The sequence below is a fragment of the Prunus persica genome, chromosome G5 (assembly GCF_000346465.2).
Source record: "Prunus persica cultivar Lovell chromosome G5, Prunus_persica_NCBIv2, whole genome shotgun sequence".
In the NCBI taxonomy this organism is placed as follows: Eukaryota; Viridiplantae; Streptophyta; class Magnoliopsida; order Rosales; family Rosaceae; genus Prunus; species Prunus persica.
The window spans coordinates 4,906,272-4,927,016 of NC_034013.1; the positions used below are offsets into that span (position 1 = coordinate 4,906,272).

Genomic DNA, 20,745 nt, shown 5'->3' on the forward strand with positions numbered 1-20,745 from the left:
GAAGTTTTTTTAAAATTTTAATTTTTCCAAAGAGAACGCGTGTTTTGTTAAAAACAAAATAAAGATGATAACAATGCCATGAAACAAACTTTATTTTTATTTTTAAAAAATATGACGTTTTTATTTTTATTTTTATTTTTTTTAACAATGTGCTAAAGAAGTTATAACAAAATTTAAATAAATTGAAGGAAATATAAAAGCCAATACATTTTAAAAGGGTAAACTTTGAAAACAAAAACTAAATTGTGTGATGCATTAATGTCATTGTTTTAAGTGTATGGAAAATGACACTTGTCATAAAGAGAAGGGAGAAAGTCTAAAAGAGAAGGTTAGAGAGAATGTTGCTAGCATTCCTCTTTTAAAAATGAGCCAACTAAATGGGTTTTTGTAACTTTAGACTTAAAAACTATTTTTGAATTTATAAAATTAAATCCAAATAGAATACCAAACCAGCCCTAAGTTCCTATCCCCAACATTAATTCCATGTTTTTGGTTCTACATTCCAAGACAACACTCGTTGTTTTTGCTTGCCATTCAAACTTCTCCATTGAAAATGTGATACATTCCTAGAACTACTTTGTAATCTGAAGCTAACATGGTTTTTTTGGGGTAACAAATGAAGAAATATATTAAGAAAAGAAAAGGAAAAGAAAAGAGGGAAACAAGCAAGGAGACAAATAGCACCAAAAAGCTGAAAACCGATAATAGTACTTGGGAAAACAGGAGCCCATGGTTTTTTTTGGGGTGCTTTTTTAAAGGTCAAATACAGCCTGTGGTTTGCTGATTTCATCCAACAACCAAATCATTAATGCTGGAATGAAGGGGGATTGAATCATTATTCAAATGATCCTTATCTTTTCTTTTTTTTTTTTAAATTTTTATAATTTTGGCCAATTATTTTATATAGTTGATATGAATGTTTGATTTTAGTTTTTTTCTATTTTCAATTTTGGCGATTTTATAATTATGGTTCGATACTCATTGCAATTCAACGACACATCCATATCTTTGTTTACACCATATATGGGTCCATTTTTGTTGGGCTATTGAGTTTGGCGACCCATTCTGTCCATCCGTTTTTTTCCAGGAAACTCCCGTCTCTCAGCCGAGTTCGAACCCATTGGGCTAACTAGCCTAGTGCCATCTTTGACCCGCTATGCTACTGAGCCTAGTGCATCACCAACTCTATCAGTCACCCCACCGTCTCCACAAACGGCCTTGTTGCTTATGACGTGAACCTTAGGGCTGAGCTATTCCTCTCTCGGCCATAATCGTTCAATGTGAAGTCAGATCTAGGCTTACTTAACCATTCACCACATCCACTGTGAGAGTCTTTATTCTTAAAATGTTAATATTTTCTGGTAAGTATTAAATTATAGTAATTATATATATGTTTTAGGCTTATTATCACAAAACGTCCATAAGGTTTATGAAACTATCAGATTGCATCCTTAATTTTTTTTGTGTCATTTGTGGTTCTCAAGGTTAGTGTGCATGATCACAAATGGTCCATGCTGTTAGGTTCCGTCAAAAACCCCGTTAATTTGCTGACGTGACATATATATATATATATCACAAAACATCCCTGAGGTTTACGCATCTATCACAAATGGTCCTTACCAAATTTTTTAATTTTTTAAATTTAAAATTCATAAAATTTTTGTAAATTATTTTAAAATATATATTATATTTTAAATACATGTGACACTATATTATTGTAGATGTGGGCTCCATATATATGCCACATCAACAAACTAATGGAGTATTTAAAAAATAATTTAAAATTTATAAAATTTTAAATGAAAAAACTAAAGTTTTAGTGTTCATAAATGGTCCTCAAGATTAAAAATTAAATCTTCTATAAATGGTTTTTTCATTTATAAATAATTTTAAAAAGAAAATAAAAATTTTATGAATTTTAAATTAAAATAAGGCAAATCGTAGGGACCATTTGTGATAGGTGTGTGAACCTCAGGGATGTTTTGTGATATATATGTATGTCACGTCAGCAAACTAACGGAGTTTTTGACAGAACCTAACGGCAGGAACCATTTGTGATGAGTTTTTATCAAAAATAGCCAAAATTTACCCCATACTTTCATAAATGTCAGTTTTTATAAAAACTTTCAAAAATAGCAAAAAAACTCACCTAAAATTACTCAAACGCCCTCGTAAGTAAAAACCCACAAAAACCTTAAAAAAATGCAATCTTTGTTTTCAATTTGATTTTAAACATATATAAAACACAAAGGTTTGATCCCATGTTATATCATTGGAGGAGTTGGACCATGAATGTGACTTGATTCCTAGCTAGTCCGAGTACTGCATCCACCCAACATTGAGTTGAAACAAAGCTTTTCTTCTATGATCTCCTTCATCTCCATTATCTAATTACTTAATTATATCTAATAAGCCATGTATTTGTATTATATATTTAACAAGACATTCATAGAGTTATTGATTCATCTCCGCAATGTTAAAGTTCATATCGGAATCTAATTAGCAACTTTGAAGTCCATATATGGCTGACAAAGGGTTGTGCATGGCCTCCAATGGTGATAGCATCAACATGGCTGACGACAATTAATAATACCAAAGCTTTGAGCCCAATGACAGAGACAATAGATACTAACATAGGGGAGTTTTTATGTTTAAAATCAAATGAAAACATAGATTACAGGTTTCATGTTTTGCTTTTTTAGGTTTTTGTGGGTTTTAGTTTTGAGGGCATTTGAGTATTTTTAAGTGAGTTTTTGGCTATTTTTAAAAGTTTTTATAAAAGCTGACATTTATGAAAGTAAGAGGTAAATTTTGGCTATTTTTGATAAAAACTCATTTGTGATTGCACATACTAACCTTGAGAACCATGAGTGACACAAAAAAATGTTAAGGATTCAATCTGATAGTTTCGTACACTTTATGGATGTTTTGTGATAATAAGCCTATATTTTATTTTGGAATCTATGATATTAATAATAACTAAGTATTTTATTATTATTCATTTGATATGCACATAATTCATTTGATATACGCATGCTTATCTTCCTCCAAATTTATTGTGTGGTGTTAAAGGTTTCTATTAGTTATCATGTTTTGCTGTCAAAACATGTGGTGCCTTCATATTATATTATTAAGTTAAGTGTGAATAGCAAGAAAGTTGGTATAGCTTTACAAATTGGTCACGTCATGTAAGCAGGAGGTGGAACTTTAAGTTTTCCTCTTATCGACACATCTTCTAGCATGCAATTGTTTAATAAAGTTTTTGATAGATATTTCAACTTTGGCTTGAACAAAAAGGTTGTTATATTGTTATCCTTGAGTAAACCGCCAATTACTTCATCCAATAGAAGTAAAGGTGTAGCCGACATTCCTTTAGTATAAATAGGAATGTAATTCTTTCATTTTGAAACGCACGGTTTGCATGGTTTGCATTGGGAAACCATAAGAGTAAAGAAAGGAAAATACTAGAAAGAGAGAATTTGAGTATGGATGCGGTGGAAATTAGGGAGTCGTCTTACAATTCTAGCAAAAGTTTTGGTGTTAAGGTAGGGATTTCTTAGGGACCTTTTGCAAGAATTGATCTAATTAAATTTCGTGAGCTCTATATCATGTGTGATATTACTGTTTGATTTACGTTCCTTGTATTGGATATTTACGTACTCTTAACTGTTTGAAAAATGTGGGCATGATTATATGTACATTGGTGGTATTTAAATGATTATATTGTTTTTATGAGATATGTGAACAAAAGAACTATATAATGTCATGGAAATTATTTGGAGTTCTGGAGTTGAGAAAATAATGGTGGAAAATAGGGTAATGAGAATGATCTTTTGTGTAGTTGAGTCTAACTCTTGGTAGGTACCAGGTCTCAGGGATCCCACAGTGCACATGGTTTTTATTGGGTGATTCGGGACTAGCGAAAGGGAGTTAAACAAGATGACTAACAAAAGGGGAATTATGGGATGATTGAAATGGGTGTTAGTTCATATAAATGGGCATTCGGGACCAAGTGGTATAAGCATGGTATGGGACGTGCAGGTCTGCTTGTTCAGTTATATGAATTAACGAGATTAGATGAAGAGCATTCATACATTAACATTATTAATGTGATATTTGGTTGTGTGATTGCATGTCACTTAATTTAGTTATATCAATCTATTGTGGTAAGGTTTCATGTCCCTACTGAGCTGTGGTTGCTCACCCATCACCGTATTTAATTTTTCAGATGAATTAGTGGGCAAGAAAAGGAATAAACTAGTTGAGGCTGAATTAGATGAGAGTGATAGAACTTTATTTATTGTAAAGTTGTAATATTTTGGATTTATTTTTATAAGGGAAGTTTATTTCAAACCAATGTTTCTGCTTTTATTTATTTTATTTTATTTTTTATTTTCTCACGCGCTGGGTGCGGAGTTTCCACCGACCTCCGAGTCCGAGGCGTGACATCCACTCATAAAAAATTGCACTCTAGGCCATCTCGGCCCAAATGTTGGCACGCCCGTACATCGCACCACACAAAGCAAGACGTTTGTGTTGACCTCCATCCTCACTGCCTAGCCTGAAAAGATTCATAGGCCAACATTTCTACCATGCCTGGTGAGACAAATTATAACTACTATTATCACCGGTAGGGCTCTATTAGACTACAGTAACTGTGTTTTATGCCAATTTGGACGAATGTGGTATAATTGTCTTAATGAATATTTGATTAAGGAAGGCTACATCAATGATCCTATATACCCTTGTGTTTTTATAAAGAAATCAAATTTTGGATTCACAATCGTACTAGTGTATGTCGATGACATGAACTTAATTGAAACTCTTGACAATCATGTATGAAGGACAATGCAGCGTGTATAGCTCAAATTAAAGAAGAGTTTATCAAGGGTGACAGAACCAAACATATATCACCAAAGTTCTTCTACACACATGAACTTCAGAAAAGTTAAGAGATTGAAGTCGAACAAATTCATTCCCTAGATAACCTGATAGACCTCTTTACTAAAGCTCTCCGAAGTCTATATTTCAGAAGTTGGTGTATGGTATCTGGATGCGACGACTTTACAAGCAATTAGACTGTTAAAGATCAGGGGGAGATATCAATTAAGGAAGCATCTCAGTTTTACTACATCGGATGTATGTGCAATGCACTCTTTTTTCCTTTGATCAGGTTTTTATCCCATGTGGCTTTTCCTAACAAGGTTTTTAACTAGCCAACATTAGCACGTCCAATATGATGTCAATGATCTAGACCAAGGTGGTACTCTTTTTTCTTCGCTAAGGTTTTGTCCCACTGGGTTTTCTTAGCAAAGATTTTAACGAGGCAACTATATCATTGTATGGCGGACATCTAAGAGAGAATGTTATAAATCCATAGGTTATAAATACCCACCATAATAGCCACAATTACCCTATCATAATACCCTTAATTATATTATATACTAGTAAACCTACCAATTATGAGTGGTAAATAATTTAGGACTCTCTACCTCTATAAATAATAGCACAAAATATGAATGGAATACAAGTTGGTTTGAGCAAATTATATTTTCTTTCTCTTCCTCTTATTTCTCCTTACAAATTCTCTTTCAACAATAATGAAGATTTTGAGTTTTCACACTTTGATTGGTAAGAGCATATATGTGAGAGAATTGTTTTTTGTTTTCTGTAGTTCCAAATCATTCTTCGTGATCTTTTGCTTAAAAAAAAAAATAAAGTAAAAATAAATGAATGTTAAATAAGAATAAAGTTTCATTTTCATTACCCAAAGGTCATGTTTGGTGGCAAGGTTTAGATTGGATTGGATAACTCACACGATCTAAGGTATGTTCATGAAGTAAGAAATGAAGGTAGAGTTGAAGAATTTTCCACTTGTGCTGATTCAAATAAATAAGTTATAAGTGTATTGATATATTGATATCCCATTTTATGAGGGTTGAAATTGATAAGTCTTTGTCATGACTAATCTATCTTTCATCTCAAACTTGGACAAAATTTGGAAGTTAAATAGAAGGATAGAGTTAGCAAATTTGAAGTCTCAGCAAAATTTTGTCAAAACTCTATCAATTGGATTTTGTCAAAACTCAGATAGCGTCTCTTAAATTCTACAAGACTCTTTAGAATTTTCTCAAAACTCTATCATTGAATTTTAAAATTCTGAAAAAATCTATCTTTTTAACTATGTGAAGTTTGTGAAAGGCACAGTAAAAATCCATAAACTCTAGTCTCTCACTTAGAATACTCAAAACTCTGTGAATTTCCATTTTGCAAAGTGACAGTTTAAGAATCAAATTTCGCTAAAAAGTCATTTCACCCCTCAAAAAAAAAATACAAGGCTTTGCAATCATGATAACATGGCACCTATAAAATCAGACAAAACGCTACCATCTGCAAAGGATTAGATTTTTGTCTCTTCCTTTTTTTAACCTGTGAGCTAAAGTCTGCCCTTTCCTCCTTTTAGAAATTGACTGAAGAGTTGTCATTTTGTTATGACTTGCCAGCAAGAGAAAAATGGTTTATTGGTCGCTTAATTATCAGTGAATGCTGAAAAAATTAGCGACTTAAGTGCTTATTTATTATTATTATTATTATTGTTTTGCAATGAATTTTAGTTTTTATTCTAATTTATAGCAACAAGACAACTCGCTCACAAATTGATTGCAAATCCTAATTCAACCACTCCCTTCAAGTAATAACATAATTTATTTCTCATACATGCATGTTTTCTCTTAGGTTAAATACCTTTTTGATTATTGAGTTTCACACAAAATTTCAATTTGATCAATGTGAAAAGAATTTAGTCAAATTGATCAGTATTTCCAAAAGTTGATAATTTGGTTAAATACCCTTTTTATTCTTCTAAATACTTACTGTTAGTTTATGTTAAGTGAATGTGTTCAACACCTTTCTGATTATTGAATTTTACACGAAATTTTAATTTAGTTATTGATAAATAAATAAATAAATATATATATATATATATATATATATTAGCCAAAAGCCATACAAATGGTATGCTCTTGCAACTTTGTTTTGAAGTTATTTTTTTTCATCAAATCCATATACTGACTTTGTTTTCATAATGGTTGGGATTATGATTTGAGCTCTTTTAAAGACATGGATTTGCCTTTTGTGAAACAATTGTTGAGATATGAACTTATTTTGGGACGTTATAATTTCTTTTGTTAATCTCTTTGCTATTGTAACAAAAAAAAAATTACGGTGGGTAACCTTCGAACAGCTCAATACTAACCTTCGAACTTCGCCATTCACTCTGTCTCCACTCCAACAGTCCACTCCAACTAGTTAGGAAATACAAATAAAACTTGCACTTAATGGAAGATAATAGAATGCCTATAAATTGTAAACTTTAGAAAACACAGTGACCAACGAAAAAAATTTCTCAGTGACCAAAAAAGTATATAACCCTTCTTTTATTAAGAAAATTTCAAAATTGAACTCTTCGATTTTATCACTTTTTTTCTTTTTTCTTTTTTTGGTAGGGCAGCCAGTTAAGACAATTTATTTTCCACAGTTGCAGCTAGAAGGGAGCCTTCACCCCTTGCGCTAGGGCAACATTGAGTTTGTCTTTCAAATGATTAAATATTGTAGGGTACATGATATTACTAATCCTTTAATTGGAACATAGAAAATTGATGATCTGGCTGATAAAACTGTGTGACCATGATATTGCTACATCATGTTATTAATCCAAGTGTTATAACATGGGTGAACAACAAATTTATATTTAGGGTTATTGGTAATAATCTATGAAAAAACTAAATATACACGTATTATATCATAAGTATATTGGCAACACCACGTGACTGGGTTATGGTTACACTGAAAAATTTATTGATTCAGATCATCGAACTATAATGCAAACCGGATATGAATAAGTTAATAAGTGTATTGATGTTTATATCGATCCTATTATTTTATGGGGGTTGAAATTGATAAGACTTCGTCATGACTAATCTATCTTCTATCTCAAACTTGGACAAAATGTGGAAGTTAAATAAAAGGATAGAGTTAGCAAATTTGAAGTCTCAGATGGAGTCTTTTAAATTCTACAAGATTCACTGCCCCATAAAAAAAAAAAAACAAACAAGAAACAAAAAAAAAAAAAAAGTGGTAACTGTCACCATTATTTGATGATATTTAGTGACTAATATGTGGGTGACTAAACAACTCTGTGAAATTCCAATGGTTGCATAGTTCCCACTTAAATTTTAATTTGGAATCAACTTTCGCTAAAAAGTCATTTCCCAAAAAATAAAATTGGCTTTGCAATCATGATAACATGCCACCTATAAAAATCAGACAAAACGCTACCATCTGCAAAGGATTAGATCTTGTCTCTTCTTTTTGTTTATCTGCGAACTAAAGTCTCCCCTTTCCTCCTTTTAGAAAATGATTGAAGAGTTGTCATTTTGTTATGACTTGCCAAATGAGAAAAATGGTTTATTATTATTATCAGTGAATTCTAAAAAAAATGAGTGATTTAAGTGCTTATTTATTATGATTATTGCTGTTGTTATTATTATTTTTATCATTGTTTTGCAATGAATTTTAGTTGTTATTCTAATTTATAGCAATAAGACAACTCGCTTCAAATTGGTTGCAAAAGCTAATTCAACCACACCCTTCAAGAAATAACATTATTTATTTCTCATGCATGCATGTTTTCTTTTAGGGTTAAATACCTTTTTTAGTATTTGATTTTACACAAATTTCAATTTGCTCACTAAAATTATTATTTTTTGCCAAATTTATCAATGTATTACCCAAAGTTTACCCTTTCTAGACTTGCTATTAGTTTATGTTAAGTGATTGTGTTTAAATACTATTTTGGTCATTGAGTTTTGCACGAAATTACAATTTGGTCATTGATAAAAATAAAAATAAATATGCTCTTGCAACTTTGTTTTGAACTTATTTTTTTTCATCAAATCCATGTACTGAAATAGTTATGGATTTGATTTTTGTGAATATGTAATGGTTGGGATTAAGATTGGAAGAGATGGATTTGCCTTTTGTTGAGATATGAACTTATTTTGAGACGATATGTTTTCTTTTTTTAATAATCTCTTTGTTGCTATTGTTCTGTTTGAGGGAGATTGTTAAACTTTCATTAACATGAATTAGTTAAATCATATTTTTAGCCTTAAGTAATGCTACAACTACGATTAATTTTTAGCCTACAGTCAGCCTATGCAAGAGCCTATCATTTGCATGGTTTTTGGCTAATTTTTTTTTTTTCTCATTGATCAAATTAAAATTTTATGTAAAACTTAATGATTAAAAGGGTATTTAACACAATCACTTGATGAAAATTAATGGCATGTCTATAAATTATAAATTATGGGTAATATAGTGATCAATTTGACCAAATTTTTTTCTCAGTGACCAAAAAAGTATTTAACCCTTTATTTTATAGAGAAAATTTCAAAATTGAACTCTGCAATTTTATCACTTTTTTTTTTGGGTTGGGCATCCAGTTAAGACAATTAATATTCCACAGTTGTAGCTATAAGGGAGCTTTCACCCCCAGCGCTAGGGCGACATTGAGTTTGTCTTTCAAATGATTAAATATTGTAGGGTACATGATATTACTGATCCTTAACTGAGACATAGAAAATTGATGATCTGGCTGATAAAACTGTGCTACCATAACATTGCTACATAATGTTATTAATCCAAGTGTTATAACATGGTGAATAACAAATTTATCTTTAGAGTTAGTGGTAATAATCTATCAAAAAACTAAACATACATGTGTTATAACATAAGTAGATTGATAACACCACGCGACGGAGTTACGGTTACACTGAAAAATTTATTGATTCAGATCATCAACCTATAATGCAAACCGAATCTGACACTGTGCACAATGAAAGTGACATGAAACTTGGACTCATTTTTATCTTAAATACAGATAGAGAGACTCTAATAATGCAATTTTAGTAGCCCACATTGTATAGTGAAAGAAAGAATAGTCATATATTGATGATAGAGGGGACCTTTATCCCCATTTTTCTCTTGAGGTAGTGGAAGCCCCACATGATCGTTCTGTAGATCTTTGTCCCCCTCCATCTTTCTCTATTCAAACTGTTCAATATCGTATTCCACTTTACTTCGTTGCTAGCTAAGCCACATTGCTAAGTAATTATCACACTCCAAATTTGAATTTTCTTTCATTTCTGATTTCTGGTGTGTTCTCTAGTTGAAATGTAGTGGTTAGCATATTCTTTTCTAATATTGTCTCCAACAGTTGTTGACACCCTTTATTTGGTCGTAATATTAATAAGATTTATCCTATAATTTGCTCCCCACATCCAATGAAAAATCTTTGATTAAAAGTTCTTAGAATTAGGTACATATCTCCATCATTCAAAACATTTCTTTCAAAATGCCGAGGGATTGAAAAGAATGTTTCGTATTAGGCTTGTATTAGACTTCTTTTGATAGGCATTATTGTTGCAGGAGAAAATGAGATCCCTTGCTATTTATGCATTATTGCAGGAAAAAATTCCAACTAAACATTAATTTCAATAAATAAAAAAATGGTAAAGGATTAAGGATATACAACTATATCGTCTATATGTAATTATTAAAATTAAGAATTAAAAGGAAAATAAAGTAATCTTTATATACTAAGGGAGAAGCTCAAAATAGCGATACATTCAAAAACTCAAGAAGTATTCTTAGTAAACTTAAAAGTTAAAAGGAAAAATAATCTAATCTAAAGCGCAAAATAATAAATAACACATTAGTATTCATTAATATTCTTATGCAAGTAATAAAAATCTAATTGGCACACACGTGAGCGTGTGTTAACATGCTAATAAAGTTATATAAAACATGTGTACGTAAGTGTGCGAAAGGACTTTTACATGACAATTCATTCACGGAAAATATTTATAAATCTTAGTGTTAGGTTGGGTGAAAGATGAAGTATATGCTACATATGCATGCATGCTTTCTTTAGCTTAGAACTGTCTGTTCTAAGATGGGATTAATTAATGAGAGCAACAATATATATAAGTGGCATGATGGGATGAAACCCTAGCTTGAAGTGACCTCAATGTCGAAGCCAATGCCAATGTGGTGTCTAGTCATCAAGGTACAGGATTGTCCAGTTGTGACCACAGGTGGGCCATGGAGGTGGGCCCCAAAGGGGCAGTCAAGTATATCACAATGTGTTCAATTTAATGGGGCTATAATTCTTCGAACTCAATAATGCTATGCAACCTTTTTATTTTTGGCAAGTTTATGTACGTTTGTCTCCAGCCCACGGTTTTGCTCTGTCTGGACTTTCAAGCACCGGATATGATTCGAATCCGACTGACACTATCTTGGGGTCCCCTGTGTGTGAATGATGTGAGCTTGGAATCAATCAGAATGGTTTTTGTTGTACTATAGCAAGTCATCCACAGTATAGGTTCATGATTTGAACTGTCAATTTAAAAAGCTTAAAAAAAAAATTAATAATTTACCAGAAACTTTCATACATGATATCATTTGTATCATGTGGAGAATGAAGTTACTGCATGAGAAAATAGAAACTGCACTCGGAATTATAAAATACTAGGAGGCATTAAACAAAATAAAAGTTCGGGCGAAAATATGGTATGCGACAGGAAATTATTAGATGGTACGGATATACCGCGTGCATTACAGGTGCCTCATAGAGAAGAAGTTTGCCTAGGTAGGAATGGTTGGATTTTGGCCATTATTTAGGAGGGTTCCTATTACATTTTGATAAGAAGTAAGGTATGATATGCATATGTGTGTGGGTAGTATGTCCGTCCTTTGCATTGAATTCGAATTCTTTTCTTTCTAGAATCTCGCTTTAGTGAAAAAGACAAAAAAAGTCGTAATATTTTGGCCCACCTAACCCTAGATGGCTCAATGGGAATGAGTTGATCAAGGGAAGTCAGAAATAGAGATAAACTCATAGACCGACCATCAAAGTTTCTTTCCATCTTTTGTGTTGTCAAAGTTATATCACGTGAATGATCGTTGTAGTTTGTTTCTTGTAGATTAGCCCCAAGAATGTTATGTTATGTAACAATTATAATATCAATTATGTGCCCTTGGACTGGGAGAACCAGTTTCTAGACTACTGAGATAAGTTTCCGTTTCAACTTATCACATTTTGGGTTGATCCTGCTGCTACTGCTACCTACAGATCTCGAGAGCCTATGAATAGATCTCTAGAGGCTAGCTTGAAATCTTGACTACATTGTTGTGACTTGTGAGTCTGAAATTTGGATACATTTAAGTTGAGAGTCTATTTCAAAGCTAGAGCATAGTGCGTTTGATCCTTCAACTGTAGCCTTTTTCATCTCTTTCGAGGAACGAATTCGAATTAGGTTGGCCCCAATCCAAAGTCAAATACATGGATTATCGAATTTGAAAATATCCTCAAATTGAAATGCAAAAGAATGGCATCCAAAGATGTCACATAGGCAATTAACGAGAATTTTACGAAAATCCTAATGCTGGAACCACAAAACATTTAATTGTTAAAATTGAGTGCATGGACAAGCATAATGAGTACAACTGCAAGGTGCCGCCATGATTAAAGTGATGATGGGTTGAGCCGGGTCAAACTCCGACTGAGTTGGGTTGAATCTCTTGTCATGACAAAGCAAGTTCGTCTAGGCTAGACTTTGCTAGATCTTCAAACAAAGTACATCAATTTTGATCTTTAGATAGAAAACTGCATAGTTTACTTTGGTCAGAAAGAGAACTGAGAAATATCTTTATAAATTAATTCTGTTGCATTGTGACATTCTTGAACTAATTATTCAACATCCCTATAATCCTACTCCCCTGTGAAATCAAGCGAATTAGAAAGTAAATAAATGTTCTATAAATTAAAATTACACACAACTCATCATCCCCAAGGATCAGAACACTTTGGTTCCCCAACTATAGAGCAATTTCATAACTGTGGCGCTATTTTCGGTTTTATTCACGGCCAAATGATCACTCCTGGTTTACTGATCTTTGGATGTGCTGTTTCTACTGCCGGCAACCCAGTACTGTTTAACGACAACCAATATCTTCTCCGGCACAAGGGGGCCATCCTCATGATCCATAATTTTGGCATCCCATCTCATGCCCCCGACTATCTTCCTAACCTTGTTCAGGACATCAACTTCATCCCTGAAGATGACGGCACCTTCAGGCCGCAACATGCGGTCCATCTCCAGAAGGATGTCTTCCAGGTTGCACCTGCTTAATCCATTCAAATAATCAATCAGCACTCCGGAGGTTGTTAAACGTTTCATGTAACAATGTTGAACCTTATACGGAAACTGCAGCTAATCAAAATTAGTTGTTCCATTAGAATCATGCAGAATATCATGACTTGAAATTTTTTTTAGTGGAAAAATAATAGTGACTTTGTTATGATAACAATAGAGATAGAATTATGCATGAACAAAACCTTTAGTAATACAGGAAGCTCAGTCTTTTCGTATAATTATTATGTTAATTTCCACTTTATCCCTAAAAATCCACCACTATTTAATCGGCCCTAGAGAAAACAATTGTTACATAAGAGTTTTTGGGTTTAGTGAATCAAATATTCTTACATCTTGCTGTTAGCCGGCTAAAAGTAAAATTGCATACATTTATATGAATTAAGTCTTAAATATGAAGGTTCATGGCAAAATATTGTATCACGTGATTTGATTGCTATATCATAGATCCAAACACTAAGCATGATTTATGGTACACAGGTACACAGGAAGATGATGAGGCTTACTCGTTCTTGTACAAGCTGAACACCCCACTAGCATGAATAAGGTCATACGACCTTGGGTACGTGGAGAAGCCTTCACACCTGAAAGAAGATTTACCTTTTTGGTTATGACATGGAATTAGTAACTACCAAGCATCCTACTTAGATCTTACTATTGTAAATCTTAATTGAGAAGAAACTGACAGTCTTTGCTTTGCAGGAAAACAAACCCCTTTTAATCTATTTTTCCTTTTGTAAACATTTAAATTCCAATCTTGTTCCAGATGTTGAAGACGGAAAAGCCAAGTTAAAAAATAATAATAAAAAATCATCAAAAAACATAAAGGTTAACAAGCCCTGGAGGAAACTGATACACTTCCAACAAGGCAAATTTGTGTGTGTGAGAGAGAGAGAGGGGCATACCAGTCATGATAAATGCCAATGAGACCTCTCTCATAAATAACACCTAAAGTGTTCTTTGCAATTGTAGGCACAACATTCATAACCCAAGATTTTCGTGATTCAAGGGCTGCTGCAAATCCTCCAAGGCCTGCATTCATATCCATGACATTCCGATATCTGGTAGTGCCAATCAAGTTGTTGATTCTTTTGTAAGTATTTACATGCTTTTTCCAAAGTTTATTATCCTCTTGGTAAGATTCAGTAGTAACTCCGTCAACTAAACCATTAGCTATTCGAGGAGGGACTGCATAAAGCCTCGCAGGAAACTTCAACGCCCCCACTGCTACTTCATTTGCATTGGTTACCTCAGGAGAGGGGGTTACGCATGTGTCCATTTTCTTGTACCTGAAACATACCAAATAAAACTAAGAATTATGATTGCTGTAACAATCTAACTCTAGAACTGGAATACATCCTTTCAAAAATGCCCTTATCAGAATTGCATAGGACATGCATGTATCGAGAAAACAAGAAGAAAAAAGGACGGCCAAATGAACTTGAGCAAGCGAGATAGAAATAGACTGAAACTTCATCACTGATCTAAGGGAACCCGCCTTGTATAATTGCAACACTTGTAGGAAATGAAGCTAATCTTTGCAATTACTAGAATCATAGAATGACAAAGGGGGAAAAATAACATAAAAGCGAAGTAGAAAAGAGAAAATGTTCACTCTAATAAATGGAATCTAAATTTATACAATCATTCTGCTTATATCAATGCATTTAAGGTAATTCTGAACTAGGGGACCAACTCAAACAATAAAAACCCGTCCAACTTCTACTGTCGAGAGATTTATATCTTCTAAGACTCCACAGCATTGACTAACATAAAATTCATAAGCACAACATTTTCTTCTAACCAAAGTGTGTGCAAGAACACAATGGGAGGTAGGGGCTTAATTACCTTGTCTTCCCAAATAAAACAGAATTATTGTCTAGAACAACATAATAACTACAGAAGGACAGGGCACAAGAAAATTCCAGTCTACAAATATAAAGTAACGAGTGATGCAAGAGGTACAAAGACATTAACTGAAAAACTTTTCACAAACTGGAGGCATGCAACCAGCACATCACGTTTACAGAGGGGCGGGAATGTGGAATATGCACAACATGCCAATTCGACTACCATGTCTGTCTGTAAAAACTATGTTATATTTAACAATTTCCTAGATAAGTGGACTGGTTTGCTGGTTGAAACCAAAGTCAGTAACCAATGCACTACTTTTTTTCTCTTTGATTACTTCTTGTTTTGAGAAATATTGACAGGGAAATCCAGCAACAGCTACTTCATATTATATAATTTGAGGTTTTCAAAAAGGGTTTCCTTGCATTATCCTGTGACCTGTCACCTGCTGCAAAGTCCTGCGCCTCTTTCCCCTAACTGGGTATGTCTCACTTCCGGAAAAATCTACCAAACCTCAAGTCAGAGGCAGGGAGACTTTATCCACAACCATGAGATTATCTTTAAACATGATTAGTGAATATTTAAGAACAATAAACAAGGCTCCTCAGCACAGTTCCTGGAACTCACCAGACATCATCAGCATCCTCTGTCTGGCATACATTGACAGACTTGCTTTTGCAGGATTTTGTATTAACTTTTTTCTTCCAAATAGCCATATCTCCTTTTTCATACTTTTTCTCCCAGCAAAGACTTTCAGCTAGTGCTTCAATCTGTCTTTGCTCTGTCTGGACATCCTCCTTAGACCGCTTCCACGTTTTGTAGTATGTCTTCCAATTAATTGGAGGTCCAGACAAGATCCAATATCCACCAGGTCTAAGGACCCGATCAACTTCTTTTAGGTACATCCCATCTACACACAGCCGTTCAGCATGTGAATCATTTAACTTCCAGCACTTACAGAGATATTCAGTAAATAAACTATTCTTGAATGTCGAAACATGGAAAACAAAGTTAAAAGATGGGACTACAATCAGAAGCCCTCTTTTATATGGAAGTCAACAGATGAGGATGGATTGAGGAAGTCAATATCAACCAAAAGAAAACTTGGGAAAATAAAATTTTAGCAGGGTTGGTAACTAAATTAATGGCCAGATATGTAAGACTTGCAGACAATTTATCACCCTTGTAAGACTTATTTACACTTTTTGGCATAAAACCTCATAGAAAACATGAAGTTACATAGAAAAATAGTCTTCAAAATGAAAGTGTGAAAATCAGTAATCATTTATACCAATGGAAATCAAGTATAAATGTTTACCAAACGACTCTAAGCTTATTTCAGTGGTCAACCTTGAGAGTCGAGGCAAGATTGTGACAATTAATTTGACCATATGACCTGAGTATGGAAATAGATATAGATATGTTTTTCTACTATCTGTATTCAACTCTAATTTAAAATATATATATATATATATATATAATACAGAAACTAAGGAAATCAAATGTGATTACTCAAGCTTAATGCTGGTTACATCGAGATCTTACCATTTGCAGTCCATGGAATTAAACACCGAGAGCACTGAGCCATATCAAAGGCCCTAGATGGGTATGGAAGATGAATTGATCCAAGCACACCGATAACAGCAGGTACACCTCGCTCCAATGCAAACTGCACTTGTGCTTCATGATTATCCCGTGGTGCAAAGGACATGGCTAATACATTTCTCTTTAGCAAGTATGCACCCCAACTTGCAACCTGTATCATGGTTGGTCTCATTAGTAAAGAACCACATATGAACAAAAGAACTGTGTGTGAACATGTATACTAGGATAGCTCACTGCTCACATACATACATGATTTAGCTACATATATATAACACAGTATCATTGAATGTGCATTTGCATTCACTACATGCACAAGCAAATCTACCTAACATTCTCTGGAGACTGAAAACCCATTGTTGTACTCATAGTCTTGGATTGACTAAAGGAAGTTAAGTCGCTCAAATTAAATGCAGATGACAGAATGGCAATGTGAAGCAATGAATGTACACATGCAAATGCAAAAATAAGAGCACAAGCATAGTTAAGAAAACCAACATACACCACAACCAGTATCCAATGCTGTCCTGACAGAGCCATCTGAAATCGGAATAATTGATGCAAGTTCGTCAATATATGCACCAGCGCCTTGGGGGAACATTGTTCCTCCACCTGGAAATTTGAAAACTTTTCCCTGAAACTGCACCCAGTTCTGAACAGCTTTCTCAACTGTCAGGCTTTTATAAGGGACGTTGGCATAGTGGACATAGTCACGGCCTTTAGGCCAGGGGAAAGGAGTCATATATCCTTTCCGTGCTGGAATAAGACAATGCAATTTTTCCTCTTCTGGTGGACAATGCCTTTCCCTGTATATCATATTTTCCCTGGGGAATTTCATTGCTCGGTCTTGCTCTTGACAAGGAGTATAATCAGCATACTTAACATCACAAGGCTTGAACACTTTGGCTTTAGGTTCAGAGGGTTCAACTATCTCCTCCATATTGTGATGTGTTTCAAAGTTCAAATTAGTAAAGACATTGCTGCAATCTGTCTGCTTGGTTACTGGAAATGCTATGCTATCTCTTTTTCCAAAACCACTCTTTTCCCATGCTCCAAGAAGGTAGAAGAAACAACACAGAGCAATAACAACGAATATAGATATCGTGCTTCTTGTTCTGTTTCCTGGAGAATTATGCTTAGATTTCATGATATTGTTGCAATTAACTCCCTCAACCCTGCACTAATAATAGAAAACTTAGAGTCGATTATTTGAAGTAAATGGTCAATAGTTGAGAACTGACAGAACAAGTATGCTTAAAGAAAAAAAAAAATCATTAGCACATTGCAGTCTGTTATAAATAAATAACATATCTCAACAACTTGATTAATTGTTCCAAAGTGTGGTTAATTTCTCCTAGCCAAATTTGCAGTCTGATATACATCAGACTTTTAATCAGCTCAACTTTTGGTAAAATACCTACCTACAGAGGATTTTGCATTCATTCTACTTTCAACCAACGTTGAAAACACAAATTCGCCCTCCGTTTGGATGAGGGAAAATAACTTGGAATTTAGCTAAAAGTTGGGAATTTAAGAGGAGAAATTGACAATTCCCTTGTTTGGCAACTTAAGTGCGGAATTTATTAAATGACGTGCGGAAAAAATCGTGGAAATTGGGGCATCAAATTCCCAAGTTTAATTTCCGCCAAAATAGGTGTCATTTCACAATTTCCATAGTGTCATTTACAAAATTCGACATACATAAATCCAAACACTGAAATCTTCAATTGCCAGAAATTAAAGTTATAGAAATCTAAATTCCATAATTTTATAATTCTATGTCATTTTCAATTCCTTCATCCAAATAGAGGGAAAATACCATCAGATCTGTATCGAGAAGTAACTAATTGACACAAAATTTCCTGGAAGATAATAAAATAAATCCAGATGGCATCACCGTTTCAAGATTGAGACATGAGAAACATGACGGATTCCGGATACGGTAAGTTTCTAGAGGCTATGAACTACGCATACATTTATGATTATGGACTTTATGAAATAAGCAGCAACTAGATTTGTTGAAGAGAGAGTGAGTTTGCAATCACAGCAGGATTAAATGAACTAATGAAGGAGTGGATTAAATTAAACTTAGAGACTTTCTGGTATATCTATTGTCCTTGCTATTCCAAAATATGGGATTGCATTAAATTAAGGATTTACATCACCAGTAGGCAAACGTTACATTTTTACTAATCTGTAGCTCTTCTCATTTTCTTTCTCAGTTGGGGATCAAGAATTACCACCTCCAGTCCAAAATAGAAAGTTATCAATCATCCATTGCCTTAAATCAAGCTGCCCTCTTGGATACTAAAATGTTCAATCCCTTGATCTGAAGCCAAGATGTACAAACAATGAAATTTATAACTAAATCTTAAACCTTTTAAGCCAAAAACAAAAACAAGATCACACTCTTTGTCCACACAGCCCATAAAAGAAAAGGCAAGTGCAAGCACAGATCTTGTGCTATTATACAGTGGGAAGAAAACAAAAAACCAAAAAATGACATTAAAATGAAGCAAAGAAGAACAATGCATAAAGAGAAAATAGTAAGAGGTGAAAACCGGGATCAAATAGCTAACCTGAAAATGGGAGAGAATGGTGTGAAAGCTTTAGAGAGATGAGCCCTCCAGTGGGTATATGGTATTTGAAGTTCTCTCTCCCTCCACTCCCCCGACAGTGCTAGTTACTAGTGAGAGAATATGCGAAGCAGAGAGAGAGAGAGAGAGAGACTGAAATCACACTGAGTGAGTGAGTGGGAGAGAATTTATGTAGAGCAGAGTGAGAGAGTATATAGGAAGAGAGTGAGAGGTGGTGGAGGCAATTTAGAAATTTGATGACTTTGGTCTTCAACTCTGCTTTGGAAACTCACTTGGTTGAACTTGAGTTATCCGCCGACAGAGCAATTATGCCCTACCCTCTGGAGCATGCAATGAGCTGTAGCCCTTCCGAGGACAATTCTAATCCCAAAATAAAACTACATAAAAGAGGTATCTATGCCATGCGACTCGTAGTCAGGGTGGAACTAAAAACTTTCATACGGATGAGCTATAAATGTTTCTTTTTCGGTTTAAGTAGATGCAAGGGTTGGAATGAGGTGAGTTAATTTTCACTAAATATACTAATTTTTTTTAAAAGTGACACTAATGTTTATTAATTTGTAATTGGATTATGAGGAATTGAATTGAGGAGGTGTTGGATTGAGGAGAATTAGATTCCAGATTCCTAATGAAGTTGTTTATTAAATATATGGATTTAAGGAAATTAGATTCCGGATTCCTATTGAAGTTGTTTACTAAACCATATGGAATTAGGGTAGGAGTGGTACTAATTACTAAAATATCCTCGTTGTTGGGTTAAAATAGTTGGCATATTTGGAATTTCAAAAATTGTGCAAGGATATAATAAGTAAAAAAGATGAATTCATAATGGGTTAATTCTCTAAGAATTATAACACTGGATCCCACCAGAGAATGAATTCCTCCAAAATCAGGAATTCAATTCCTAATTTGTGTGGGTCCCATTTACTTTTCAATTCTTTTTTTTTTGGTCGAAATCTGATGTCATTGAACAAGCCAAACGGGAAGGAGCAATACAGAGACAAAAGCAGAGCGATACAAACAGAGTTGGATCAAGAAACAGCTAGAACTCAACGCAGCCTAGAACACAGCTTCTAACCCTAACAAAATTGAACTAATTAATAGGGGGCATGGGAGCCCATTAGAGACGAGGACATGCATCAGCGATAGAGGTGGTCGATTGACCCAAATTTCCAGTTTCACCGCTCTTGTACCTATCGATGTTGCGACGTGGGCAGCTCAATTCCTTTTGCAGGGGATCCAGTTCCATTCGATATGGGGGAAGGCATACGAGACCTTCCTAATCTCCTGAATGAGGGGATAGATTGTCCAGATTCTATTGCCAACAGCCCCTTTGATCCTATCACACAAAATCTCAGAGTCAGTTTCAAAAAACACACGATCACATTTCATTAGTTTTGCTAATGCCAAAGCATGGA

General features: G+C 34.1%; 1 protein-coding gene across 3 annotated transcripts; it reads right to left on the reverse strand.

Annotated features, from left to right (window-relative positions):
* On the reverse strand, positions 12,744-19,683 carry LOC18776729 (probable methyltransferase PMT14). 3 transcript variants are annotated; one of them, XM_020564386.1, is made up of 8 exons: positions 19,310-19,683; positions 18,913-19,059; positions 17,233-17,905; positions 16,674-16,884; positions 15,756-16,038; positions 14,183-14,566; positions 13,784-13,861; positions 12,744-13,248 (listed from the first exon to the last, which is right to left on the reverse strand). In XM_020564386.1, coding segments are annotated over exons 2-8 (1,869 nt in total). In that variant the 5' UTR covers positions 18,915-19,059; positions 19,310-19,683; the 3' UTR covers positions 12,744-13,010. The 3 variants fall into 3 exon arrangements, with proteins under 3 accessions (XP_020419975.1, XP_007210880.1, XP_020419976.1); XM_007210818.2 differs by lacking the exon at positions 18,913-19,059; XM_020564387.1 differs by lacking the exon at positions 18,913-19,059 and having other exon boundaries at positions 17,233-17,910.